The 27,142-nt window shown below is 34.8% G+C and overlaps 6 protein-coding genes across 11 annotated transcripts; 3 read left to right on the top strand and 3 right to left on the bottom strand.

The window, feature by feature from the left end:
• Positions 1–1,094: 1,094 nt before the first annotated feature.
• LOC118263378 (anaphase-promoting complex subunit 10) lies at positions 1,095–2,505 on the top strand. Its single transcript, XM_035575317.2, has 3 exons — positions 1,095–1,333; positions 1,510–1,746; positions 2,169–2,505. Exons 1-3 carry the CDS (start codon positions 1,237–1,239, stop codon positions 2,378–2,380), a joined length of 546 nt encoding a protein of 181 aa, XP_035431210.1. The 5' UTR covers positions 1,095–1,236; the 3' UTR covers positions 2,381–2,505.
• LOC118263377 (translation initiation factor eIF-2B subunit epsilon) lies at positions 2,492–5,448 on the bottom strand. Its single transcript, XM_035575316.2, has 10 exons — positions 5,255–5,448; positions 5,052–5,176; positions 4,783–4,974; positions 4,520–4,703; positions 4,163–4,407; positions 3,954–4,073; positions 3,559–3,869; positions 3,292–3,471; positions 2,923–3,203; positions 2,492–2,741 (listed from the first exon to the last, which is right to left on the bottom strand). Exons 1-10 carry the CDS (start codon positions 5,345–5,347, stop codon positions 2,532–2,534), a joined length of 1,941 nt encoding a protein of 646 aa, XP_035431209.1. The 5' UTR covers positions 5,348–5,448; the 3' UTR covers positions 2,492–2,531.
• A 111-nt stretch (positions 5,449–5,559) lies between these two features.
• On the top strand, positions 5,560–10,707 carry LOC118263379 (Bardet-Biedl syndrome 7 protein homolog). Of its 4 annotated transcripts, none has more exons than XM_035575321.2 (15): positions 5,560–6,136; positions 6,224–6,347; positions 6,737–6,851; positions 7,002–7,122; positions 7,206–7,399; positions 7,545–7,725; positions 7,803–7,972; positions 8,185–8,302; positions 8,381–8,521; positions 8,770–9,011; positions 9,083–9,241; positions 9,529–9,638; positions 10,015–10,117; positions 10,225–10,340; positions 10,461–10,707. In XM_035575321.2, exons 1-15 carry the CDS (start codon positions 6,035–6,037, stop codon positions 10,601–10,603), a joined length of 2,139 nt encoding a protein of 712 aa, XP_035431214.2. In that variant the 5' UTR covers positions 5,560–6,034; the 3' UTR covers positions 10,604–10,707. The 4 variants fall into 4 exon arrangements, with proteins under 4 accessions (XP_035431214.2, XP_035431213.2, XP_035431212.2 ...); XM_035575320.2 differs by having other exon boundaries at positions 7,002–7,131; XM_035575319.2 differs by having other exon boundaries at positions 6,987–7,122.
• On the bottom strand, positions 10,364–11,455 carry LOC118263380 (ferritin, middle subunit-like). Its single transcript, XM_035575323.2, has 2 exons — positions 11,051–11,455; positions 10,364–10,949 (listed from the first exon to the last, which is right to left on the bottom strand). Exons 1-2 carry the CDS (start codon positions 11,453–11,455, stop codon positions 10,722–10,724), a joined length of 633 nt encoding a protein of 210 aa, XP_035431216.2. The 3' UTR covers positions 10,364–10,721.
• A 122-nt stretch (positions 11,456–11,577) lies between these two features.
• On the bottom strand, positions 11,578–12,218 carry LOC118263382 (probable 28S ribosomal protein S6, mitochondrial). The gene has a single exon (XM_035575324.2). The coding sequence runs from the start codon at positions 12,124–12,126 to the stop codon at positions 11,674–11,676; it is 453 nt and encodes a 150-aa protein (XP_035431217.1). The 5' UTR covers positions 12,127–12,218; the 3' UTR covers positions 11,578–11,673.
• A 707-nt stretch (positions 12,219–12,925) lies between these two features.
• On the top strand, positions 12,926–26,196 carry LOC118263305 (THO complex subunit 2). 3 transcript variants are annotated; one of them, XM_035575204.2, is made up of 30 exons: positions 12,926–13,094; positions 13,830–13,995; positions 14,094–14,335; positions 14,445–14,578; positions 14,667–14,923; positions 15,295–15,444; positions 15,576–15,745; positions 15,858–16,023; positions 16,098–16,267; positions 16,381–16,579; positions 16,688–16,935; positions 17,026–17,143; positions 17,229–17,361; positions 17,453–17,616; positions 17,733–17,989; positions 18,242–18,401; positions 18,959–19,207; positions 19,291–19,511; positions 19,597–19,765; positions 19,852–19,965; positions 20,125–20,239; positions 20,323–20,407; positions 20,485–20,554; positions 20,638–20,707; positions 20,798–20,838; positions 22,275–22,373; positions 23,974–24,031; positions 24,764–24,834; positions 25,450–25,502; positions 26,084–26,196. In XM_035575204.2, exons 1-30 carry the CDS (start codon positions 13,027–13,029, stop codon positions 26,115–26,117), a joined length of 4,251 nt encoding a protein of 1,416 aa, XP_035431097.2. In that variant the 5' UTR covers positions 12,926–13,026; the 3' UTR covers positions 26,118–26,196. The 3 variants fall into 3 exon arrangements, with proteins under 3 accessions (XP_035431097.2, XP_035431098.2, XP_035431095.2); XM_035575205.2 differs by having other exon boundaries at positions 22,272–22,373; positions 24,767–24,834; XM_035575202.2 differs by having other exon boundaries at positions 22,272–22,373.
• Positions 26,197–27,142: the final 946 nt, after the last annotated feature.

The raw sequence follows: 27,142 nt of genomic DNA, 5'->3' as shown, positions 1-27,142 counted from the left end.
ATACTGGGTATATTCCTGCTGTCTGCAAAGCCGATCTTGTTAGGTTTCGTAGAAAATGAAACCACTTTAAAATCTATATTTTCTTATTGCTCACCTTTAATACCTAAGGTTGTGGAATTTAAAATCACATTCTTCCAAATTCCAAGCAATTTCGACTATTATAATCATAATATTGTAGCTACGTCTCAGTTTATCTTACTACTTTTGGTGCAAATATGCACCCATGCCTTCTCACCTACCTAATAATTTGCATAAATCTTTTTAAATTAGGGGGCCGATTATAAGCTATTTTAGTTAACTGGAATCAAAACTTGGGCATGGGACTATACAAACAGGAATAACCTCTTTACGAATTGTAATACAACTTTCTAACTTGGTCACTTGACCACTTGGTACAAACTTTTCATAAGGTATTTAGATAGTGAAAATATAAGTACTTATGTATTCATATCAGCAGATTTTTTTAATAACTATTGTTTGTTTGTCGCAGTAGTAGTCGTAGGTACTTACCTACCGTGTTGTTACTTATTAGCTCATGTAATAGTAGTACCTATACCTAGTAGGTAGCATCTTCAGGCTGAGGTGAGGGAATTGGTCTGCCATGATAATAAATACCTAATTTATAAGTATCATTACACTTTTAACATAATTATAATTAATAACAACAACATTTGTGACAATTATGTAGGTACATTAGCTGAGTGCTTGCATTCCAACCGGCTAACAGGGCAAGTAGGAGACAGAAGTTTGTATCTTCTTATTTCCTGAAATTGTAAATCCAGGTTTCTTCATAATATTTTCTCTCGCCATATTCCTCTGACATTGTACAAGAACATTGCATTTTGTATACCACGCACGTGTATAAAACTTAACAATACCAAGGCCCGAATAAAAAGGTTGCTAATAGGCAGGCTTGCTCCAAGGCTCCATTGAACCATATCATCGCTTAAAATGCAATATAGTGACCAAACGCCGGCCCAATAATTATTTAACAAAAAACATTTGAAGCAGGCTATTTCAGAACTTCAGAAGTTAGATTTCTAAACGTTGCTGCCAGACATTTCTAAACATGTCAAATTCAAAGTGTCATCTGTCATAAACAATGTTGATGTCGTTCAAGTTCAACACAATAAACTAAACTATAAAAATACGCTGTAACGGTTTATATTCTCTTTTATTTTATCAAGAAAACCGATATTAACATCAAGGAATTTGAATATCAACATCAACGAGACAATGGCTTCAGAAAAAGATCCATTAGTTAGCGAAAGATCGGGAACCGTTCGAGAAGTTGGAAATCACGCAATTTGGAGTTTGTCGTCTTGTAAACCAGGTAAGAAATATTGCTTAGTTTTGTTTCTGTAAATTAATGTATAGCTAGAAGTATTGTTCTAAAGCTATCGAATTTTAGAGGACATTTGACTTCAAAATAACATGGAAATTAACACATCATGGCTGTTGTAAATTGTTGTTATTGTTACTACATATTTATTATGTTGTTGTTATCAGGGTTTGGTATAGATCAGTTGAGAGATGACTGCATGGACACATACTGGCAATCTGACGGACAGCTTCCTCATTTGGTAAACATCCAGTTCCAAAGGAAAACCATGGTCTCCCACATCTACATATACACAGATTACAAGCTTGATGAAAGTTACACCCCTAGCCGCATATCGATACGAGCAGGAACACATTTCAATGATTTGCAAGAAATTGAAGTGATTGAGCTAATTGAACCTAGTGGTATGTACCTTACTTCTTAAGTGTTAATACTTTGAACATAACAAACTATGACCAATCACACAACCAAATGAGAGCAAAAGTGAAGTTATATGCAAATTTTTACAATCAGTGCCGGCTTAAGGGCCACTGATACCCCAGGCGAAAATATTGTTTTGCCCACTTGAGGGAAGCAATATCAAGTGTTAGTTTTTTGCTGAAAGTAGAGCATAGTTCTGAGGGTTTGCAACAGGAAAGGCAAGAGACTCAACTTCAGACCTTGGCACCCCCCAGAATTTGTCGCCCTGGGCCATCGCCCCATCACACACCCCCCTAAAGCCGGCACTGTTTACATTTTACAAAATGGCATAGTAGCAGCCGAGATAATATTCCAAAGTTACCAACATTATTTGCCATCATTTCTATTATATTTTTCTTATTTTCAGGTTGGGAAATGATACCCATAAAGGATATTCATGACAGACCAATCAGAACCTACATGATACAAATAGCAGTACTGAGCAATCATCAAAATGGAAGAGACACACATATGCGCCAAATCAAAATTCATTCACCTTGTGAACCAACATCATTTGATATTAACAAGTTCAGAAACTTCTCTACAGTACAGTTCCAGCAATATGCTACTATCCGTTAGGAGTTTCTATACTCTCTTGAAACAAGAATATTGAATTTATAAAGACATTTGATTAAGGTTTATTGTTAATGTATCAGCAGGCCCAAGTAATTTAATGCCAAATAAAAAATATTTGTAGAAATAAACTATATTTTATTTACATTTTCATAAATCAGTCAGATTCATCACTTTCTTCACTTGCTTCTTCAATCCATTCGAAAAATTTGACAAGTGATGGCTGATTTGCAATAGGACTCTCATTTTCTTCCAAGTCTTGGCGCCACTCCAGCAAAGAGTCTTCATCAACAACATCCGCTTCATAAAGCAAATGTAATACTTGCCCACATTTCCCCTCCAACCACTGACATTTTATACAACTATCCTGGAATACAATAAAACAATGTTACTCTACACCAAAATAGTAATTTTAACACAAAAACACCAAACAAGGTTGCAATATCCATTCTCCAAATAGGTATATTAAAAACTTTATTAATTTATGCTTTTAATATTGTCATTCATGCTAGTTCTAAAAGATAAGAACAAAATAAAGTGAAACTTACTTCTACAGCCCTCAAGCAATCCATGATAGAAGATTTAGTTTTAATATAATTAGACAGAACTGGTCTAAAGTATTTCAAAATATCCTTGACAGTGCTGAGAACATTCTTGGTTTCAGCAAGAACAGGAATACTCAGCAGAGCTCTCACAACAAAGAAGTTAACTTCATGTAACTGAATATTGTATGCATATCTGGATGAGTTTATCTCCAAAATAAGATAATCATTCTTCAGTTTTTCTTCATATCCTCTTGCCAAACTGTCAATTACTTCTTGCAAGAATACTGGAATAATAACAATTAAGTATTTTAGGCACAAATTAAATCCAACTGCAATTGAAAAGCTCATTATAATACCTAAACAGAAACTTACTGTTAGTGTCCTCAGGGATAGGAGAATCAGGTAAGGAAGACTCGTCACTGCCATCTGATGAGTAACATGACTCACTGTCACTCCAAGTTTTTTCAAAGCCAATGAAGTCATCACCACCACTGCCTGACGATTCATTTTCCCATTCTGTACTTTCTGATGTTGATTTCATTAAATTTTTTTCTGTGTAGAAAGTAAAATAATATTAGATAAACAACATAATTTAAATAATTTTGATAAAAATATAGAGAATATTATTGAAATATTAACCTCTCTCAGCTTCTGTGCTTTCCAGAATATTTCCCTTCAGTTGGCTGCCTGCTTGGACTACAACATTTGATGCTATAATGGTGCCATTTTCCACAACTGAGTTCTCTTCTATTATGCAATTATCATCAATAAAACTATTCACAATGTTACAGTTGTCTTTTATAACAACATTGTTCATAATGTGGCTTCCTTTGATTGTTACATTATTCCCAATAACACATTGCTTCCCAATCATAGATTTTGTTACAACTGTGTTGTCATTTATGTTGGTCTTTGAACCTATTAAAACATTCTCAACAATGGAACTTGATCTGAAAATATAAATAAATATATTAATATTCATGAAATTAATTAAATAATAAATAAAGTTAAGTTAAAATATTTCTTAAGTTTACCTGCTCAATGTTGAGTTTCTGTTGCGGTAATTATGATTACCCATGTCGAAAAATGTGTTCTGGTATGATAAACCAGTCTCAATGGACAATGGATATGTCCAGTTGTGTAACACATCACGGCTGAAATAATAACATTGTTTTGTAGACTTTCTGAACAAGTATACATAACTAAGGTTTACATAAAGTTATTTCAAAGTATTGAAACTTACCACACTGTTTGGTAAGTTTTCCAGTTAGTAACAGCCGCAGCATATTGATTTCCCTTCAAAAGTGTATAGTACAGGGAGCTGGCAAGAATTTCTTCATTGATCAAAATACCATGTATAAAATCATCTCTTGTTTGAAAATCAAAGTTATCAGAAAACAGTGGAGGCACAGAGGGTGAGCACAGGGCGATACTTGCATCAACTAGATTATGATGCAATTTCACCTCTGAGTGATTTAATACAATTTCCTGAAACAACCATACATGACTCTTTAGATATTGAATAATCCTTGCAATTGTACCAAAAGGGATTATTAATATGAATTAAATGATATTAGACTAAACTAAATAAATATCTTACCAAAGGTAAATTGATAGATTTCTCAGTTGATTTTGGTTTATACTTCTGATGCATTAGCACTTTCTTAGTATTTGCATCTGCTGCTAAAAATGTAGGTTTATCAGAAGTGATCAAAGGATGTTCCCATGCCACCTTTTTGTAGACAAGTGTCATTGCTGCACCTTTATCCTTTTTACATGTCTGTCTGAAATACAATGATAATTTTATTGATGTATGTTTGACAAAACCACTTGTCTAATGTTTACAGTATTTAGTTTACTTACTTATGTTGCTCCAACAATGATCCAAAATGTATGTTAGTTATACTGTTAACACCAACTAGTACGAAATACCCTCTAATGAGTCCTGCAGCATCAATTTCTCGCATCACGTCTCCCATTGTCTGGCAAGTATCTGACATCATCACTTGGACTTCCATAGTAACACTCCATATTGCCTTCTTTTCAATGCAACTCCTGTAAACCATTTTATTTAAATAAAATTTGATAACTGAAATTATAATACAATTACCAGAGCGATTCGTAATACATACTTAACATAATCCTTAATTTTTTGTCCACCTTTACAGCAAAACAAAATCACTTCTCCTACTCCCCCATGAGACAGAGATTCCAATGTAAAATCAATTAAAGGCACTCCAGCAACTTGCAGTAAACCCTGAAATATTATAATCAGAGCTTAAGACACATTATTGATTCAGATTTGGTTTTGTAATAAGTTTAAAAATTAACTCACCATGGGTTTGTTGTCACAAATGGGACTGAAGTGATTGTTAAATGTGTCCATTATAACCACAGCTTGAACAACATTCTCTTTATCTATCTCCATTATGATATATTAATATTTAAATTGCTATTTTTCTACAAAATGTTTATCCTACGAACATAACCTGGATACGAAATACGAATGACAGTCGACCGACAGCGACACGAACTCGACTTTTATTTTGACATTGACATTATTGACAACTGTTGGTTTTTTTTATATTATGTTGAATACAAAGGTATAATTGGCTTCACCTTTTCCTAACATTTTATTTAATTATTTTTTGTTAAAAGAAGTACTGAAAAATATCTTTTATTTGATTATCAGCTTATATTTTAAAATATAGTTTGTGATTACATCTGATCATCCGTGGATCATCCAAACTATTGTACGACATGACTCGGCGGTGGTGTTGCCTCCTCGTCCGCCCCACCGTCGTACCGCAAATAGTATTCTGTGCCGAAAGGCGCAAAACTTTGAAATAATTAACTGTATAATACCAAAGTATTTGAGTTGCAAACACAGACGTATAAGTGTTGCAAATATTTTGTATCACAATTATTATTTTTATACTTAATGATTTGTTGATGTAAATACGACGTTTGTGGTAAATACCGAAGTTTCTCTATCCTCAGTCCCTACTGTTGAGCCTTTCGTTACCTAGGTGTTATCGATTGATTTTATTTTATACACAAATTGTGCACTGTGTTGCATCAAATACAGAATTGTCGCTGTAATTAGGTTCACAATATGGATTACGATTTATCTAGAATAGATTATGGAATATGCGGTATTACTTATCCAGACACATTAAAAATATTACCACCGTCAGGGCAAAAGATGGAACAAAAGGTAGGTCACTTTAATTTCGTATTGTATTAAGTAAGTACTTGGGTAGGTACTATATACCTATTCGAATTTAATGAAACCCTATTTCAGTTTGCTATTGGCGATAAAAATGGAGTCTTGCAATGCCTCAGCATAAAAGATGAAGAACCTGTGGTGCAATTTAAAACATTACCTGGGAAACCAATAACTTCTGTTCAATTAGCCTCTTCAGTAGGTAAGTTGAAAAAAATCGTTAAGGCCCTGCATAGATGAATAATTTGGATGAATTTATTTTTTATTAGTAGAAAAAGAATCACCAAAATCACCGACACCTTGGCAACATCATGATACTGACAAGGTAACTCGACTCCTATATCTAATTCGATGTAGGTAGGTACCTAATTTATACATGGATATGGGATCTATCTTAATCTATATATATGTATGTATGAACCTATCGACAAAAAAGTACTTGGGTACTCATACCTATCTACCTCGTGGACAGCCCGCCATCTGCGCACGCCTATATCGTTACCTCAATAATTAAGCACGATACAGCACTTGTAGGTAAATAGATAGATACTACCTAATAATGTACCTACCTACTTTTAATTTCAATTTTAGGAACGCAAGCAGATAAAATATTCACGGCATCGGGTAATGAAGTCAAAGGATATACAAGAAAAGGAAAGGTGTTCCTAAGCATTGAAACTTCTTTAACAGAAACGATCACATCAATGTAAGTTTATAGGTAGATTGGGCACCCAACTGGCCAACTACCTACACGCGTAACATCGATTTCTCTTGTAATATATTTAATAATTTATTAATATCTAAATCTACCAATTCAGGTACCGTTTATATCTTTTCAAAGGTATTTACATTTCAGGTGTATAATAGGAAGTGATCTTATACTTTGTAGCGGACGAATAGTGACGTACTATCGAGATTTACGGGAATATAACTCTTACATTTGTGATGACAGAGTTCTCGACATAGCAGCATTTGCGGTACCTAATGTCAGAATTATTTATTTGTTTACTTATTCAAACAAAAGTTAAACTTTCTCAAAATATTTTAATGTTGACTTCAGAGCACAAGAGTTCGACTGCTGGTTTTAATCGCAAATAAAGGAGCCATTCTGCTAGAAAATGGAAAACTTATATCCCGCACAACTATACCGTCGGGGCCGTCGCGTTTAGCTGTTCCGCCTTCAACACATGTGACAGATATTATAGCCTTCTACGGAGCTGGCGATGGATCCATAGGCATCATTACTTATGAAGAGCAAGTGTTTTCTTTTTTTTTCAATTTTTTAATGTTACTTAGTTATAGATACAATTTTACCAGAGACCGTGTAAGTACATACATATGTAGAGGAAGTAACAAGTTTTCGACCAAAACGATAACATGTCTGTTTGCAACTTTCCAGATTAACGCTATCAAGTAAATGCCTGGTTGACGGTAGAGGCTTGGGATCCGTCGTATGTCTCGGTTGGTATTTTAACAACGGCAATTACCACCTCAGCGTTGGTCGACACGATGGATCCATTCAACTTTACCTTGTCGATATGGAGAATTTTGGTGAAAAACCTCGACTTAAATACACTTATGTAAGTTTCAGTAGGTACTTGTGATAATGTTATCTAAATAAGTGTAACGGCTACTTACTTCCATAGTTATGTTTTAGTTTTGCGGAGAACCTGTGACTTCTGTAGTGGGTGGATGCGTAGGTACCGAGGAATCTGAACTACTCGTAGCTACATTTTCGGGAAGAATTTTCGGTCTCAGATCTAGTCACTTGGTTACTGGAGCTAAAGTTCCACAAGACATCTTGGCAACGAGGCGAGGAAAACTGGAGTATGTCCATTACTGTTTAACTCAAGTTTGATTACTATTTTTTATGGCTACCAAGCTACCATACCTCTAATAGTGCAAGTGTTTCAACTGCAGGTTCGATGGCCTTTTTTGATGTCGTACCTTTGAATGCGACGAATAATTAATAATATAAAAAAAATATATAATAAAATGTATAATATTTTCGTATAAATTAGGGATTTTATTGTTATCAGGGTGGAAGTAGCGCGGTTGGAGAAACAAACTGCAAATGAAAGAGAAAAATATCAACGTAATACTCGATCTTTACACGCTGGGTTATCAACTCCACCACTACTGGATATACAATACGAGGTATGACTGGAAATGGAAATATGCCATTTAAAATCTAGGTATAATTAGATAAAAAAATACTTTAACCGAATTTTACAGCTGTTGGGGGCAACTAATGATGGATGGCAGGAAGTGAGAATAACCTCAGCAGTGCCTCTTGACATGCTTTTTATTAATTCTAATAAGAAATTGGCAATGCAAACTGACACTGCTGCAGTCCTCAGCATATGTTCATCTAAGGTAACAAAATTAAAATTCTGTCATTCATTATTATTAGAACTTATGATATTTACCATATCATTTATTATCGTAAAACGTCAATCATTATCTTAAAGAAGATTGAATGAAATACAGCAAATTAAGAAATTGCTAAAAGGAGCGAAACGAAAATAAAACAAACAAGTCATCTCACATGGTGAGAAATAATCCACAAAATGCCTCAAGAATGGGACTATTTAAGTATGTACTTAAAAAATAAAACGTTTTAGGAGGCTGGACCTGATTTGCTGGCATCAGTTAGATGTCAAGCAGGAACGAGAAGAGTTTGGGTAAAGATGCGTGAAATTTCAAATTCATCTACGGAGTCAAAATTCGAGGGAAGTCGAGTACTGATATACGCTTTACCAGCAGGTGCTCCTAGAGTAGCTCGGCTTGTAACTTTAAAACTACCAGCGTTGCCATACTATTCCAGCCATGAAGCATTAGAGAAGGATTTTGAAAAAAGAGAAAGGTATTTTCTTTCTGGTGGCTTTCTTTAGGAACGTGTCGATTTCAGCCTTTTTGAAAATTATTTTTTTATAGGGTTTGGTGCCAACTGGAGATTTCGGGTAACTTTTCCGTGGCTGAAATTACTTCTTGGCTCACAGAAGCACTACCGGGTGAACTGCCAAGACCAGCTTCAAATGTATCATTCACCCGATCACATACTCTTCTGGACACCATCCTTGTTTGTCAATATGAGTGAGTTGCTTAGATTTCAAATAATATTTATTTTTCTTCAATATCTCTGCACCAATATCAATATGACTGCACGGTTGGTACGGTGGCTGGGCAACTGGCTAACGGGTAGCGGGTTCGATTACTGCACGGAGCAACTCTTTGTGTGATCCACAAATTGTTGTTTCGGATCTGGTTGTCATGTGTATGTGAACTTGTATGTTTGTAAACGCACCCACGACACAGGAGAAAATCCTAGTGTGGGGCTACGTTAAAGGAAAAAAAAATCTACAACTTAATCTATGTTGCAGACGGGGGCACGCAACATTCAAATCTGATAACGTCTCAACAATAGCGACCATTCGAAACATAGTGTCGAATTGCTCCGTCGAAAAGAGCATTCGCGTAGAAATGTCTTGTGGTAAGTTATTATAAACAAAGTATATTAATTGTATATTGTCAAATATTTAACTGGTTTGTTGGTACAGTGGCTGGTCTAGCAGTTGCTGCACAAGTGCACAATACGTCACGAGTTCGATTTTCATACGGATTGTTTTAGTAGTGTAACCAGTTTCAGATGACTGGAAGGAGCCACACAGAGCCTTATTATCCTTAGGGAAAAATAGGAATATAGGGTACATAGGGTGCCTAGGGCGCCAGGTTACAGAAAAGCGCCACGACACCGCGATAACGCGGTAACCGTGGTGTCAAAAATATAAGGGATGTCTAAGAGGTGCTTGCCTCTCTACGTAAAATTGCCTGTGGGGCCACATTTAAAGATATATTTTTATTTGCAGATATTCCAGACAATTGTTGTTTAGCATCTTTTAAGCAGTTGGAAGATAAATTTAAACGAGAATATAAGAAAAATAAAGATATAATTTTGAAAAATGCTATCAGGTAAATTATTATGAAAATCCTTTCATATTGTTGAATTAGTTATTGAGTAAGTAAAGTTTACTAACTTACCTTGTCATTAAATAAATATGGTTTCCCAAACATTTCAGCATGTTGGATTTGGATAGTTCAATGAATGAGGAAGGTCCCATATTGTGCCAAGACTATGCTACAGTTTGGGATTCAAGAGACAGTATCAATGAAACTCAATTTGAGGAGCTTGTAGGTAAGTTCAAATAAAATAAACAGTTCAGTAACATTCTGAGGAGTGCTATATTTGATGTGTGATTGCTTTGTTTTCTTTTTATAATACATTTATAAATTGACAAATAATTTATGTTTTCAGACATAATATTACAATGGTATCTGGACTGGAGAACACTATCCTTACTTGAAAATTTTAATAATGAAAGTACTAAGCTTAAAGTGGCTTTGAAAGAATGTAAAGTGGATGATATTATTAAAATACTTTCCAAAAATGTGCCTTAAAAGACTAATAAGTAATGTACAGTGAGATTAAAAAAATATTTAGCTTTTTAAATTATTTTTAAGTCCATGTATGTAATATTTTTAATAAACTCATAGTTGTTGTATTTCTTTTTATTAGTTATTTAACCACTTTCTTAATACTATCTGATAGTGGATAGTTTTTTTGTAGCTCCAAGTCATAGAGATGCAAGAAAACATCATTGTTTTTTAATGTGGTTAACTTGGTAACATGTTGATCAAACTCATATATTGATTGGATTTGTTCAGTTAAAAAGACAGATGTCATGAAATCTGCAAAATGATAATCTTTGACTTCTTCTGCATATTTTATTCCTTTTTCTATAAGCTGGTGAAATGAACAAAAAATGGACCGATTAATTACAAAGCCAAGTGAAATAAATTATCATATTATTTAGGGTTGAGAAATTAAAATATTAATTTGCTTACCACAGTTATATCTCTTTCCATACACAGGCCTTGTTTAAATGCATCAAGCATAGTAAGATTTTTATGTTGGGCTGGTAGTTCAAGGCTAGATATCAAGGGTGCTCCCCCTCGTAATAACTGATAATTTATAAGTTTGTGCATGTGCTCAAGTTCTTCATAATACATTTTCATAAAAAATCCTCCAGCACCTAATAGGGATTTAGACGGATGAAGCATAGTGACAGCTATATTTAAATAATTCTGGCTTGCTTGTTGCTCAGCTTTAATTTGTATGTTTATTGCCTCTTCTATTCTTGAGTTACAATTATTTTGTGAGCAATATCTCCTATGATGTGCAGGTAATCTATGCATTTGTTCTTTAAAACTTAATTTGATCAGCATGTAATATCTCCACTTTAAAAACATTATAATTTATTTTTAGGATAAAATAAATTCCTAATAGTATGTCAATAAAATAAATAACACCAGTGACACTTTTCATTCCAGTAGGCAATGAAGCAACCATTTGGTGGAAAGAATAAAAATAATTTAAAACACTTATAAATATTTATTGGTAAATTATTACTAAAAGTCTACAAGGTACTATTAACAATTAAAGACTACTATCTGTCCATTAAATGTACTCACTTCTGGAATGGGTAATAGTCCAGACCAGAATTGTATTTAAATTTGTAAGTGAAACGATTTACTTGTGTTTTTCCAACTTCGATCATTTTCTTAACCTCGTCTCTGTAAGCAGGAGGCAGGAGTTCCTCTTCCAGGGTACAATTGTTGCTGCTACTTTCTTCACATTTAAAAACACGTTGTCTTATAACATCGACATCTCTACTATATTCTTCTTTTAGATCGGAAACTGCTTTTGTTGCTGTATCAATTTTAAATACAAAATAATTCGCCTCTCTGTGGACTAGTCCATGAGCAGATGTTTTGTAAGGCATAGGTCTATGTCCCAAGTTTTCAATGTTTCTGATTATACCACCTCGGTCAAATATTGCATGGGAAATTCGCTTAAGAGTAGTTTTAAGTTCTGGTTTAGGCATAGAACGCAACATTAGAGCTACTTCGTAAGTCGGCATTTTATTTCAATTTAATTAAAAAATATCCAAGACGGACAATTATAGGTTAAGTTGACACTTGTCACCACTGTCAGATTTAACTGACAGTTACAGTGACAGTGGCGTCAGTCAGCCTTAGAACAAGACCATAGAGATTCTTGTTTTGGGTATAGGCGGAAACATACTACCGTGGTGTGGAGAATCGTTGGTCAAGGTTAGAGGTTGGGGATTTTACAGATCTATAATACTCAAAATGAGTAAATATGTACTGAGTACTTATCCACTTTTTGGATTATAATCGTGGTGCGCCAGAAGCATAAAGCTCCTACACGATGCGACGTACATACGTTACACTAATGGTAGTATACACTTAGATTAGTAAGACTTCAAGGATGACGCTGATATTTGTAGTACACAAAATGGTATACAAATTTTAGCGAGAGGAAATACATATTTAACCCTTAACGCTTCTGGTGTTTCTGATATTCGTGGGTGGCGATTGCTTACTATCAGGTGACCCACTTAATTGTCTTTTTTCTCCTAAATACACGAGGAATTTCAAGCGTGACTTTGTTTTGCTTTTCAACTTTTCATAACGCACGCCGTATGAGACAGAGAATGTCATGTGCAGAGTATGTTTGTCTCAAATACTTTACAAATACTCTTAGAGCCCTATACGATTATTATAACTACTTTATATACTGTGTGTAAATGAAATGATTCGTTTGTGTTAATGCAAGTAGTGTCGCAGCTCGACACGCTGCGGTACGCTAATATACTTCTACCATTGCCTGAATAAAAAAAAGTTTGACCAAAGACACCAATCAAAAATCAAATCAATCATGGCGACAGCGTGCGCTTTGCTTTGCTGAAATATTATAATTTAACTGGGAATTATAATATTCTTGTTTGATCTCAATCATGGGATCATATGCGAAATTTGTTTCGGATTACTGTAAAACTTGGGAGAAATCCGGAAAGGAGCAATTGTGAGTTTCAGATTCTAAATTGTTTAACAATAGTGATGATTTGAGTCTGTTGTCCAGTAATTTTACAAAAACATTATTAGTGTCAATACAAATGAATATACAAAGAGTACATTCACAACATGCCCTGCCTTGAAAGTGCTACTGAAAGTCCATATATAAATGTACATTAGTGAACATTGCTATTTTATTTTGCACATGTTGTACTGATGGAAGATTCAAATTACTAGTTTACTAACTTTTTTGATTAACACGTTTATTATAACTATTTTGGGCACATAATACCTCTTAAAGGTCAATAGATTGCAAAATCAATATAAAAATGGACTTACAGGATTTGATATGTAGATAAAAATTCATCAGTATCATAATAACAAAATACCAGTACATACTAGTTATTCAATTTACTAATATTAGGGTAAAATTAGCAATAAGCGCGGAAACATGTTCTGTATTGCATTTTATAATAAAACAAATAATAAGAATATCAATATGGCTTTGCCACAAGTAAATTATTTTTGGTTAGTTTTCATAATGTCCAACTTGTTATTTAAAATTAATTATCATATCCTATTTAAATCTTCATCTTAAATAATGTTCTACACTGAGTACTGCACTTGTTTATAACCCTTTTATTCATTAGTCAGGTACCACTTTGTACATTATAGAAGGACGGCACACTGTGTATAAATGGGGTGGTTGGGGTCATTGTTGATAATAATCATTATTTACTTTCAGTGTAAAACATGTGACGCAATTCATTAAGGATGAAGACAAAAGTCCACTTTTTACTAAGTCCGGCAAACTTTCTGGTTTGTCTCAGACCATGTATGACTTATTACTCTGTGGTCTTCGTGGGAATCTTAAAAAAGAAGCTGTCCTTACTGTTCTCCGTGATATAACAGTAAGTTAAATAATGAAATAAATTTTGTATTCTGTAATTTATGATTTATGCATGTTAAATAATATGAATTTGTACTAATGAGTGATAATTGTTTGCAGGTATTGCATGCTGACATACCATCAGTGATTTTAGATGTAGTGAGTGTGCTTGATGCTGAGACTTGTTCTGATGTCCAAAGTGAAGAGCGCACAAACTTTTGCTACATTGTTAGGGAATTGGAGCCTTTTTTATCTGATAAACTTTTAAAAGAAAGATTAGAAATTGATACATTGCAAGATGCTGGTACTTTAAAGAATAAACTATTTTATACCAAATTTATTAAAATCAAGACTAAGTTGTAGTAAGTATTTAGTTTTGTTTTCCTGTTTCATCATGAAAAACAGGTATAACATTTCATTGTAATGAAATAACATCTATAATTAGTATTAAATTTTCAATTTCTATTTCAGTTACAAACAACGTAAGTTTAATTTGTTTAGAGAAGAAAGTGAAGGTTATTCCAAGTTAATTGTTGAATTAAATCATGAAGGTGTTGATAAGGCAGATTGGAAAAGTTTACTGGAAATAATTCAGTCTCTAATAGGTAAGTAATAACTAATAATATAATGAGTTATTGATATATTTACTACAGTGGTTGGAATTAATAATAATTTTCTTTTAATTTCTTTTAGGTTGTTTTAACTTAGACCCTAACAGAGCATTAGATATAATACTAGAATCATTTGAATCCCGTACACACTCTGATCAATTATTTATACCTCTTATTAAAAATTATATGGGTGATCCTCAAGTGATTTCTGAAGTTTTGGGCTTTAAGTTAGGGAATATGGAAGTACTAGAAAATTATAAGGAACCTCCACCATTGATGACAGTTATAGCTTTACTCTTACAACACCAAGTCATTTCTCTTGATGATATCTATCCCTGGGTAAGTACTTTTTATTTAAGAACTAGTCATTTTAGTTTTAAATGACATGATTATAAATAATATCACATTACACCTTTGATTCTCAAAGGTGTTGGCAGAGAAATACAAGTTTAATGTGTTACCTTTATGAGATCCACATAAGGAGAATGAGCTTACCTTTCACCAGGTGCCGACTCCATACTATGTCTGAGATTTTTCGAAAATTGAAATAGAATCTACAATATCCTAAAAACAGAAAATGAGACCTGTCCTTGGCACTCTTGGCAGTCAAGTTTGCAGCCATATGATGATGATTAAAGCAGTCAAGTACTAGCATCTATTTCAATAACTGCGTTTTAAACTGCCTAATTGAGTGAAAATATATATTTTAGCTCAGACCTGACGATTCTATAATGGCAAAAGAGGCAGATAAGGAGTTAAAAACAGTCCAGGACTACATTCGTAAACTAAGCATTGTGTCCACTAAGGGGCCACAAGTCAATGGAGCTGCTGAATATGTTGAAGAAAAGTCTGATCCTCAGGTATACATTCTATTTTTCTTTTTTATTTATTTTGTACTTATCAAAATATACTTTGACTAGTAAAATTGAGATACCACCTGTGTGTTATTAATATTTTTGAATGGACTTAAATTTTTCATCCTTCACATTAGGAATATTGGAGCAACCAAAAGTTGGTGTTATGTGAAGCCTTACTGAAGGTGAATGCATGGCGTGAGTTCGCAGCGCTGTCAGCCCGACTGCCCACTAACATCATGCCACAGCGCCCCGCTGTCGCACTCTGTAACATGCTACATGCTCTCGTCGAGCCACTGTACAGAAAGTATGTATTAAACACGAAGCATTTGTGTAAACATGACGTTTTTATATTTTAATGCTCCTTTTGAAAGAAATAGTTGTAATAAGTATCTACATAATTTTACTTTTATTTACAGTAACTGTCGCGTTGCTCCTAAAATAATAGGAAAACCCATTCCACCGTTAAAGTCGACTTTAGCACCTCAAGCATGCAAGACATTTGAGGACATGAAGGAAACAGTGATTCCTGCCCTGGTATTATTAGGACCATCGCTTCACTATGATCCTATTTTAATGTACAAAGTAAGCACTTAATGATTAATAATTGTCTAAAACCTTGTAAAATATGATATCTACAATAAACATATATTTTTCAGATTATTCGTATATTAAGGACTGCGCGTTCGCAAAAAGAAGACCCTTTGCATCATGAAGCGCTTACAGTTTTGGACGCTGCCATATTACCAGCTCTTACTTTAATGGATGGTAACTGTTGTATGGCTGAGGAAGTTTACACTTTGTTGAAATTATACCCATATCAATGCAGGTAACTACATTTTAATTAAATGTCTTAATTAAATGTCTTTTAATTAAATGATGAATGAAATATAACAAAAATTAAAGACATGAGATATTCTACTTTCTAATTTTTTTCAATAGGTATTGTCTATATTCTCGCTGGAAAAACGAAGCTGCTGAGAGAATACCGTCTTTGATGCGCGTACGCGGCAATTCCCTACAAAGAATCAAGCACATCATGAAACGTGTTTCTAAAGAAAATATAAAGCCACAAGGTCGTCTCATCGGGAAACTGTCGCATGCTGCGCCGACTTTAATTTTTGACTACATGCTACTTCAGGTATGTGCTCCTATAATTTATTTCGTATGATTCAATGCGGCGCGCGGCGAATTTTTTCGATTATGAAAATATATCTGATCAAATTAAAGTTCACGTGTGTTGGTGCAGATCCAAACATACGACAATCTGATCGGTCCCGTGGTGGAGTCGCTGAAGTACCTGACGTCGCTGTCGCTGGACGTGCTGGGCTACTGCCTGCTGGAGGCGCTGTGCGCGGGGCGCGCGGGGGGCGGCGCGGCACACCCCGCCTGGCTGCAGGCACTCGCGGCCTTCGCGGGCGCCGCCTTCAAGAAGCACAACATCGAGCTCACCGCGCTGCTGCAGTTCGTCGCCAACCGGCTTAAGGCTCAGCAAAGGTAAATTTTTCCGAAACTTACCTTCTATTCTAAATTCAAAGAATAATTTGGTCATTCAATGTATCACGCTATTTATTGTTATTTTTTTAGCCAAGATCTACTGATATTGAAGGAGATTGTTCAGAAGATGGCTGGAATTGAAGCTGCTGAAGAAATGACACCTGAACAATTGGAAGCTATGGCTGGTGGTGAACTTCTGAAAGGAGAGGTAAACAATCACTACCAGGAATTATATTCTATTTCTTCTAGCTTACAGGAGTATTGAGTTTAATTATTATTTTTTTCTGTAACAGGCTGGTTATTTTTCTCAAGTACGAAATACAAAGCGATCATCAGCGAGACTAAAGGAAGCTATTGTCGGAAATAACCTGGACATCTCATTGTGCATACTGGCTGCACAACAACGCCATTGTTGTGTGTGGAAAGGTAAATTAAGTATTATTTTAACTCAATACTAATATCGAAAATTCAAAAGAACTGGATTGTAGTGTAAAATCTGTCTTGCTTGTTGTAATAGAGTACGATGGAGACTCTGTATCGAGCAGTGAGCCTCCTGGGTCCCAACTGAAGGTAGTTGGTCGTTTAGCTGACCAGTGTCAAGATGCTCTAGTACAACTTGGAACGTTTTTGGCGTCATCCCACGCTCCTGATGAATATGCTGCAAGATTGCCACCTTTACAGGTAACCTATAATAGTTATTACTCTAAACTATAACAATAATTATAAGTACACACACATACACTGACATATTTATTTATTTATTTATTTATTTATTATAATTTGTATTACATTTTCAGGAACTGCTTCGAGATTACCATGTAGATGCTGATGTAGCATTCTTCCTTCATCGTCCTGTGTTAGCTCAAAAAATTAATGCAAAAGTGGAGTCTTTACGAAAACTTTCCGACAGCAAATCTGACTCAATCGAGAAGAGTATCGAGAGATACACACAGGCATCACAAGAGGCTTTGGAACCTATTGTGCAGTCTGTAACACCTATATTGCCAAATAAAGTTTGGGAAGACATTTCTCCCGAATTTTATGTCACATTCTGGTAAGTAAACTTTTTATCGGGACTAATAGTATAAAGTATGTGATTTAATCAACTGTATTTTGTTAATGCTAATATAAACGAAGAGTGTATGGTGATTTGGATTTCTCAATCAAGTAAATATATTTCTAATAAGGCAATATGTAAAAACCTGACTTTAAAAGATAAGTGTCTAATTGCAATTTACATTTAAAATAACTTCACAACTCTTTGTTTTCTTGCCATACTGGATCTTTGTTTACATTTTATTTACAGGTCCTTGTCTATGTATGATCTGCGAGTTCCAGAGGAAAGTTACGATAGAGAAATCGAACGTTTGAAAACTGCCGCCGCTAACGCGGCCAAGGATACGTCGCAGGGAACGAAGGGCAAAAAGGAGCAGGATCGTTTCAATGCACTCATTGATAAACTTCAGGTAAGTGAACAAAGAGTAGTGGGGTAGTCAGTGAATGTGAGCTAACGATGTAGCGTGTATATAGTTGTTTTGTGATCTCTTGACTTTTGGTATGATGCAATGGGATTTGAATTGAAGTTTCACTAGATAAATAACGATTGATCTAACTGATAAAAGCTACATACAAGAATAGGCAAAAATGAACAATTTATTATTTTTGAAATTGATATACATATACAGATATTTTGGTGCCTACTAACCATCTTGCTCATAATGCACAGACACATCTAGCACATAATTTAGTATGTACTACTTTATTATACATATATTACAATACATTATATTATAATTTAAAAATAAACATGTTTTATAATTATAGGTGTAGATTTTTAACAAATAATGTTTAGCCAGTAGAGTCTTAATTCAGTATTAATCTAAAATTATTTATAATGATTTATTTAAAAACGCCTTTATTATACCCCATCGACGTGACACAATTCGGTCAGGATTGGTAGAATCGATAGTGACGTAAGCTGTCTGTTTCCTGTGGTAATGTGAGTGGTATGTCGTGCGTGCAGGAGGAGCGGCGGCGGCAGGCGGAGCACGTGCGGCGCGTGGTGGCGCGGCTGGCGGCGGAGTGCGGCGCCTGGTTCCCGGCGCGCGCCGCCAAGTCCGCCAAGAACGAGACCGTCACGCGCCTCATGCAGCTCTGCCTGTTCCCGCGCTGCGTCTTCACGCCCGCCGACGCGCTCTACTGCGCCGAGTTCGTGCACACCGTGCACTCGCTGCGCACGCCCAACTTCTCCACCCTGCTGTGCTACGATAGGGTCAGTGCGCTTATTATGTATTTGCAATATACCACTGTTACTATATTTATGAATAAAACTAACGATCGGTCGGTGTGTTGCAGTTGTTCTGCGACATCACATACTCGGTGATGTCGTGCACGGAGGGCGAGGCGGCGCGCTACGGCACGTTCCTGTGCAAGGTGCTGGGCACGGCCATGCGGTGGCACGCGGACAAACAAGCCTTCCACCGCGAGTGTGCGCACTACCCGGGCTTCGTAACCAAATACCGCGTCTCGAACCAATTTACTGAGGCTAACGATCATGTCGGCTATGAAAACTACAGGTAATATAATTCATAAAATTGTAATAATTAATATATATATTTTTTTTCATTATATTTTCATTAACAAGAGTTAATCTATTTTCAGGCATGTTTGCCACAAATGGCATTACAAGATAACTAAAGCCATGGTCGTGTGCTTGGACTCGGGTGATTACGTACAGATACGCAACGCGCTTATTGTACTTATAAGAGTGTTGCCACACTTCCCAGTTTTAGCTAAACTGGCTCAAATAATTGAACGGAAAATAGATAAAGTAAGTATTAACAAATAATTTATAACAATTTACAACAAGATTCATTTTAAAAAGATATTGAAAGTAATAAATCCTAATCTCTGCAGGTAAAAGAAGAAGAAAAGACACAGCGACAGGATCTTTATGTACTTGCGACAGGATATAGCGGACAGCTGAGGAACAAGGGTCCCACTATGATGCGGGAAAGTGATTTCCATCAGGTAACCGTTACAATTTTTAGGAAGTGATTGATAAACTGCAAACTTGTTAGATTATTAAATGCAACAATCTTGGTTTCTCCCACAAATACTTCTACTTAATGCTTCCCTATTCATCCTTTCTATTGGGATAATATATCTAAATGTTTGCCACGTCCGTAGGTGGGCGACAAGCACAAGGTGGCGGGTGCCCCGGCGGCGCCGGCGGCGACCAAGGACGAGGCCGGCGCCACCAAGCCCGACACCGAGCCCGCGCCCTCGCCTCCGCAAACTGTTGGTAAGTACTGTGAACCTCCCATCGACATCTTACTCTTTAGAAACCTAATTAGGTTATACCAAATATCGTACTTATTTTTCTAGATGTTGAGAAAAAGGAATCGAGGAATAATGACAGGCGCCGTGAAGAAGTTGACCGTGAAAAAGAATCTAAGCGGGAATCACGATCGTATGTATTGAGGCTTAACTAGTAGATGATAAATATTTAATACTGTAAATACTGTAATGTTATTTATTTTCCTTCAGTACACTCAAGGAACGAGTCAAAGAGGAAGTCAGAAGTAAAGATAGATCCCCGCGGGAACGCTCACACAGGGTGAATATTTTTATTACAGTATTTTGCAAATGGAACTGTTTATTTATTGTTACTTAGTATTAAAGTGGCGCTTTTATATTCAGGAGGAACGATATTTGGAAACGGTGTCGCCACCACATGACCATCGCAGCGCTCCCGATGATGTAGAACGTGGTAAATAATTATTTTGTATTGAATTTGAAGTAATATGTGTATAATTAAATGAAAGCAAATGTAGTTATTATTATCATAAATGTTTTGCAGATGTAAAGCGACGTAAAGTAGAAAACAGCGGCAATGGCAAGGTGAGTATTGTTGTAATAAACCGACCTTGCATCGCGCTCGCACCTGACTGAGGATTGGGCTGGACCACGACCACGACGTGCCGCACGATCGCTATTAAATATACAAATCCAAATCGTGTTCAAGATCATCGGACTTCGTGTTATACAGTGCAATAGAAACTATAGACTTAATAACAGTGCTAATAAATGTAAATAAATAAACCGAAAATAAATGTATCAACAAATAATAAATTAATTAAATACTTAAACTAATCAAAATCTACGGAGAACGTCAATACACTGCAATTGTGAAATAGCGTCGTTGAAATGCTTATCATCACTGGAAAAAACAAAGAAGAGAAATTGTCTTCACAGGAACGATTGAAGAAATGTCAACGAAAAATATAATATGAATTAAGAAAGTTATGTTTATGAAAATAATTGAATCCTACTTGTGGACTATTTCAACATTTCATAGCAAAAAGTACAAGCCAAGAACGAAATTAAACAATCCCGATCTCACCTTGCTATGGAGATCTAACCAATTATTATTCTCCATGAAGACCCAACAAGAAGAAAACTGCTACAGAAGAAAAATATATTCAAATCCAAAATAAGAAGAGTGTCAAAACAAAAAGTTAATTCAAATAATTATTTATCAGGAAGAGAATACAAATATTGTAATTAAAAAAAAAAAAAACAAAAAATTCATCAAGAAGCTTTAGGTTGCGTAAACGTAAAAGCAGTACCTATTCAACTAACAAATGTAAGCCTAAGGAGTTCTCTCGTGTGTCGTAAGTCCATTCAGCCCAGTCCAATAAGATACGGTAAGGCTTGTTAATACTTATAATAGTCAAAAGGTCCTGTGAATAAAGAACAGAGATAGATCCTGCAGAATAAGATGCAATGAAATGTCCAGCTATAGGCATTATTTATGCATAGTAATGCCACAACAAGATGCTCAGATACTTACTTATATTTATTGTTAAAAAGAAGTATTTAAAATGAACGACGATCGTACGTACTACAAAGTCATAAAAGAAGAGTTTTAAGAAATGAAATCGAATGAACACCTTTCAAGATTCAACGTTAACATTATCGCCCATGTAGAACAGATATAGATGAGCCATGCGCTGCAATGTCTACAGTTTCCTTGGGACCACAACAAACACCATTTGTCACAAAGTACCTACATGCTTCGTTGCTGAATACGGTATCGAATGCCGTTTGAAAACACCTCAAGATGAAGAGATTGAACTTAATGGAAACACGAAGAATTAATGCAAAACAATTGATGTTTTTCTTTATTCATAGTCCCTTTTGACTTTTATTATTAATTTAGGTTAAACAAACTTGTTGCAGTATGCTAAAGTAATTTTAATAGTTAATTAATTTATATGCTTTTTTATAATTTTACAAGAGTGTCAAATATTAATATATTTTTTCTGCAAAAGCAGGGTAGCAAAGACATAGAGGAACGTTCGCCTGAAAAAGAAAAACGAAAGGCTAAATTGAGGGGTGATGAACGTAAAGAGCGTAAGATGAATCGCAAAAGGGTAAGTATTAAGCATAAAAAATGGCTACAATAGAATTTTCTACCAAAATTATCTTTAGTAATTTCAATTAATTTTGAATATATATTTTTTATTTACCTAAATGCATAAACGATCCCCAAATATTATCTGTTTTTATCATTTTTAACGCAAGTTTCGGTAAAAAATTACCAATCGTCGACCATGAAAAATATTGGGTCTAAAATTTACTTCTAGATAGATAGCTAGATAGCTTTATGGCGCAAAATTTATAAGGAGCTTCATTTGTACGATGTTTCTAGAAACTTTATTGATATGTTTATTTAATGATATATCCACCGTGGAGCGCTTCCACGCAGACGCTTGTATTTTTAAACAATTTTCACATATCGTGTAAGGAAGTAGTTATAGTCCACACAATCTAAGAAGTCAACTCTGATAATTGCCATGTGAGAGGTAAATAAGATCAGTTACTGTTTATGAACAATTTCTAATTCATATCGATTAAAATTAATTATTGTTTTTAATCACTGGATTAGAAAATATAAGAATATCTCAAGAATTTTCGAAATAGTGTGAGACTGCGTAGAACATTGACGAATCAATAACATCAAGACAAAAAGGTTTTTGAATATCAAACATCGATCATAATAAATTAAACCGAAAATATATGATTCGATTTTGATATTCTATCTATATTTCATGATATAAGTACAGTAGAGTCCGTTTATAATGACATCGAAAGGAATTGACAAACACGTCATAATAAGCGGACGTCATACAAAGCGTTATGTATAAATGAAAATCTTTTTTATGTAAATATGTATGTATTAAGTATTTTAATACAGAAACATAGTATATTTGCATATGTGTAAGACCATATTAAATCAAAATCAAAATTGCACGTAATCAGCAGATTATTACAATAACACATACAAGTGTATTTTTTATTGTAAGTAATCTGTAATTTTTGTCTGCTTTTGTTTCTTAATTTTATTGTAAAAACAGACTCATTACATTATTGAAGGTAAATAATCGTGCCGGTCATTATAACTGGACATAATTTTTTAAAAATGGGTCATATAAAGCGGCATGTCACTGTAAGGGAAGTAAGTCATTATATCCGACTTTTTTATAAAGAATTTTATATGAAAACCAAACTTCGTCATGCAATTACGTTATAATAACCGGTTGGTCAATATAGGCGGAGTCATAATAAACGGATTCTTCTGTATACAAAATCTATTAAAATAACTGATTTTTAAGAATATCAATTGCGATAAATCTAAAAACGGACAACTGACACGTAACATCACTATGGTAACCGACATGAAGGTTTGAAATTGTAATGGCGGCCTCTTAGTATATTAATCTTTAAATTAATTCATATATTTAAATGTATTTCTATAATATAAAGATAAATTAGATCCTTTATGAAAGTGTATGATTAACGAAGTAATGAATTAATATTATGAATTATATTTTTACGTTGACGTTCTAGGACGTTCGTAACAAGTTATAGCGGTACATAGACTGCCAAACGTCAGAGTTGACCTCTTAGATAGATAGAGTTGTGCTATAGATATAATAAATTGAACTAAATTTTATGAAACCATTTACATAGGACAGAGCGGAAGAATCCGTGATTTTGGAGCAAAAACGGCGACGAGATGAACAAAAAGGTGCGTATATTATTATATAAGCTTCATGGTGCTTTTCCACATGTGCTATGTAGCTATGCTACGAAGATGTAATATCTAAGCTGTTAAACTATGTGACCGTTTCCGCCGATACTAAATTATGTAGCTGTGCGAGGTAGATGCGCAGCTCGAGTATGCAATGTATGTAGTAGAGGAGTCATCCAGAGCATAGCACATCTCTGGTGGAAAAGCAGCTTAAATAAATTTCTTATCTGTTATCATGTTTTATATCTAACTACCTAAGTATTGTGTTATGCCGCTGTGCCTTAGATAGAAGGGCGTGGTGTGGAAAGCGACCTACTTTTATCAGGAAGGAAAAAGTAGTTCAGTAGTAGTAGTGTAGTGTAGTAAAGTTCCCCTCACATGTTTTCTCCAAATGGCGAAAATGGGAATTTTCGTGGCATCTTCCCCCGAATTTGTTAGGGAAGATGGAAGTAAAATTTTGTTTGTTTGTTCGTATGTTCAAGCATGACGCATGAGCATTGACGGCAGACTTAAAACTTAAGAATCAATAACTGGCCTGGTCTCGGTCAAACTATAATATTCATGCATTCCATAGTTGTTGGTAAAAATAGTTGGTAAAATTACATAATATGTAGGTACTTTGTTTGAACATAGCGAAAGTTGAAGTGATCATTTTTTGTGTTACAACTCTGTCACTTACTTAGTATTTAAACTACTAGGTAAATGTAATTTAATCTTATTTTATTTTAGCAGTTATCAAAATGGGAAGTCATCAAAATGGTTCGCAAGAGGATCATCACTATGAAAAATACCACAAAAGGGTAAGAAATAAAACTTTTAAGCAAGTTTTCTGATAAGTAATGACACAAAGATTTTTAGATGTTCTCGAATATTACAATCAATTGACAAATTATAAACATTGTTTTCAAATGCTATCCATATTAAAAAAAAAGCTATTAATCTTCGTGCTTTACATAAGCACAGTGCCATAACTATAGTAACCACGCCCATTGCTTTAGTTGACATTCTTGACGCTTCCCTCGTCTATGCTGCTCATGACTACGACACAGATTACTACAGAAACACCACTCCGTGAAACATATACATAATTTGAAATAGTTACTGTTTCTACTAAGCAACAACGTCCAATTTAGCTCGCTCACGCGTTCAATACCAGTCCATATACTCCAGTTCATCCGTGATCATGGCGTTTGCAACAGTGCCGAAATATCGGAAACTCATAGATATAAATAAACATGGTAAATATCCCGTCTTCAGTTCTAATGTTAGTGTTGGTGGCCATGTCAGTTTAAAAACTTTAACACCAATCTATGATGATGATCGATTAATGCAATTTTACAAATTTATTTTACACAGCGCCCTAGTTTGGTACTGCATATCTATAAATCTGTATTACATTTTATTTAAATTCACAGGAAAAGTCACCATTCCGAGATCGTTCACACGAAGAACCAAGAGACAATAAACAATATCCTTTTTAATATCATCACATAGGTACATATATCACTGTTTTACGAATGTCATATTTGATGTCTTCCACTTATTACGTTACGCAATATCTCGACTTATCGAAAGCTCCTCCTGTTAAGCCTTTTTTGCGATACTTGTAATAATATGTGCACCCAGTATAAACACCAGCAAGGGGTGTTCAATAAATGTGGATAACCCCTATTATGTTTTATGTTGATAGCTAAATTTTTGTTGGTGTATACGACACACTTAAACGGTGGGTTTACTTTAATTAATGAAAAGAAAATTCCCAAAAATATATGGAGCTTTTTACCCTCTTACTATAAAGCCACCTTTTTTGTTAGAATGTAGAAATCATCAAAATGACATTAACGGGGCGGGAGGAAATGTCACACACTTACTGGCAAAATAGTCCGCTCCTACTCTGGTACGGTATAGGTTAGTCACACCGGCGATACGGGTAAGATATATCTCTGCCTGACCCTATGAAAAGTGACATCGAAATGTTATGTCATGAAAGTAATGATATAAGATCTAAAAAGACATAAATGCAATTTATTTCCTTAACGCCATGTTTACTAGACGGTCGAACGAATCGAAAATAAGAAGATGAATGCTGCCGAAGATTGAAAATGGAAGAACAAGCAATTGTGGTACTATTTCGTGAATAAAAAAACGTTTTGACCACATAACTTAGTTTTATTTAACGTTAATTAGTTATTACTAACCTGGCTAATAATATAACCTATTATCATTTTTACTTATTCGATGTAGATAGACGGATGACAAATAGGTAGTCAATTGTAAAAATTAGTTTAAATTATAATAGCATCCAATTTGAAAAATATTTGTATTGGATTGAATAGACTGAAACCAAGGTAAGTACCTACTGGACCGGTTTGAAAAGGGAGTAACCCAGGCTCCCTATTTGTACGTGAGTCAAAATGGCGGGTGTATTATGATAATTGCAGCAAATTATACCAAAAGTACCTAGCTTTAAAAACAACATCTACTCGATGTGTCTAGCAAATCAGCGGCGCTGCTGTAGCCTTGGCAAAAAGAGGTGAGATAACAGGCAACTTGGCTATGAACTGGCGGAGAGTGAAATTGTATAGGAAGGTGTCGTATGTCAGTTTTGAATTAGGGTCAATCTCTAAAACGGCTGTATTCATGTGATCACTCTGTGTGGTCCACACGAATACGTCCGTTTTGGAGATTGACTTAAGACACAAAGTAAATAAGCACTGTAATATAACAGTTTTAGTAGCGTATCTATCAATTACACACATTCGATAAAAACTCGAATGCAAAAATGTATCCGTTCATATATACCTAATCCTACTATATATAATATATTTGATATGTTACTATGATCAATCTTATACAAAAATGAACTTCAACGGTACACATAAAACATCAGGTTATTACATGGTTATTTTGGCCAAAGTGACTAGATGTGCAGTTATTAATTAAGGTAGGTACCTATCTAATGAGGAGCAAACAGCATAAATTATGTGAATGCCCACCGCCTATAATCTTATATAATGTAGGTACCTACCTATTTACGGTTTTATAAACCTTTTAGACTAGATAAAGGTACCAGTAGGTATCTACATGCGTGTCACACGCCCTAGGAGC

This window comes from Spodoptera frugiperda, chromosome 27, assembly GCF_023101765.2.
Source record: "Spodoptera frugiperda isolate SF20-4 chromosome 27, AGI-APGP_CSIRO_Sfru_2.0, whole genome shotgun sequence".
In the NCBI taxonomy this organism is placed as follows: domain Eukaryota; kingdom Metazoa; phylum Arthropoda; class Insecta; order Lepidoptera; family Noctuidae; genus Spodoptera; species Spodoptera frugiperda.
This window is presented reverse-complemented; position numbering and strand designations above follow the sequence as displayed.

What these genes read in the sequence shown, in the direction of transcription:
- LOC118263378 (XM_035575317.2), top strand. Translation starts at nt 1,237, where the DNA reads ATGGCTTCAGAAAAAGATCCATTAGTTAGCGAAAGATCGGGAACCGTT. An exon ending in TTTGTCGTCTTGTAAACCAG is followed by an intron (nt 1,334 to 1,509) that starts GTAAGAAATATT and finishes TGTTGTTATCAG; the next exon opens with GGTTTGGTATAGATCAGTTG. An exon ending in TGAGCTAATTGAACCTAGTG is followed by an intron (nt 1,747 to 2,168) that starts GTATGTACCTTA and finishes TCTTATTTTCAG; the next exon opens with GTTGGGAAATGATACCCATA.
- LOC118263377 (XM_035575316.2), bottom strand. Translation starts at nt 5,347, where the DNA reads ATGGAGATAGATAAAGAGAATGTTGTTCAAGCTGTGGTTATAATGGAC. An exon ending in AATCTATCAATTTACCTTTG is followed by an intron (nt 4,408 to 4,519) that starts GTAAGATATTTA and finishes TGGTTGTTTCAG; the next exon opens with GAAATTGTATTAAATCACTC. An exon ending in AGAAACTCAACATTGAGCAG is followed by an intron (nt 3,870 to 3,953) that starts GTAAACTTAAGA and finishes TTATATTTTCAG; the next exon opens with ATCAAGTTCCATTGTTGAGA.
- LOC118263379 (XM_035575318.2), top strand. Translation starts at nt 6,035, where the DNA reads ATGGATTACGATTTATCTAGAATAGATTATGGAATATGCGGTATTACT. An exon ending in GGCATCATTACTTATGAAGA is followed by an intron (nt 7,400 to 7,544) that starts GCAAGTGTTTTC and finishes GCAACTTTCCAG; the next exon opens with ATTAACGCTATCAAGTAAAT. An exon ending in GATTTTGAAAAAAGAGAAAG is followed by an intron (nt 9,012 to 9,082) that starts GTATTTTCTTTC and finishes ATTTTTTTATAG; the next exon opens with GGTTTGGTGCCAACTGGAGA.
- LOC118263380 (XM_035575323.2), bottom strand. Translation starts at nt 11,455, where the DNA reads ATGTTTTTAAAGTGGAGATATTACATGCTGATCAAATTAAGTTTTAAA. An exon ending in TGGAAAGAGATATAACTGTG is followed by an intron (nt 10,950 to 11,050) that starts GTAAGCAAATTA and finishes TCATTTCACCAG; the next exon opens with CTTATAGAAAAAGGAATAAA.
- LOC118263382 (XM_035575324.2), bottom strand. Translation starts at nt 12,126, where the DNA reads ATGCCGACTTACGAAGTAGCTCTAATGTTGCGTTCTATGCCTAAACCA.
- LOC118263305 (XM_035575202.2), top strand. Translation starts at nt 13,027, where the DNA reads ATGGGATCATATGCGAAATTTGTTTCGGATTACTGTAAAACTTGGGAG. An exon ending in CAAGATTGCCACCTTTACAG is followed by an intron (nt 17,617 to 17,732) that starts GTAACCTATAAT and finishes TTACATTTTCAG; the next exon opens with GAACTGCTTCGAGATTACCA. An exon ending in AAAACAGCGGCAATGGCAAG is followed by an intron (nt 20,839 to 22,271) that starts GTGAGTATTGTT and finishes TTTCTGCAAAAG; the next exon opens with CAGGGTAGCAAAGACATAGA.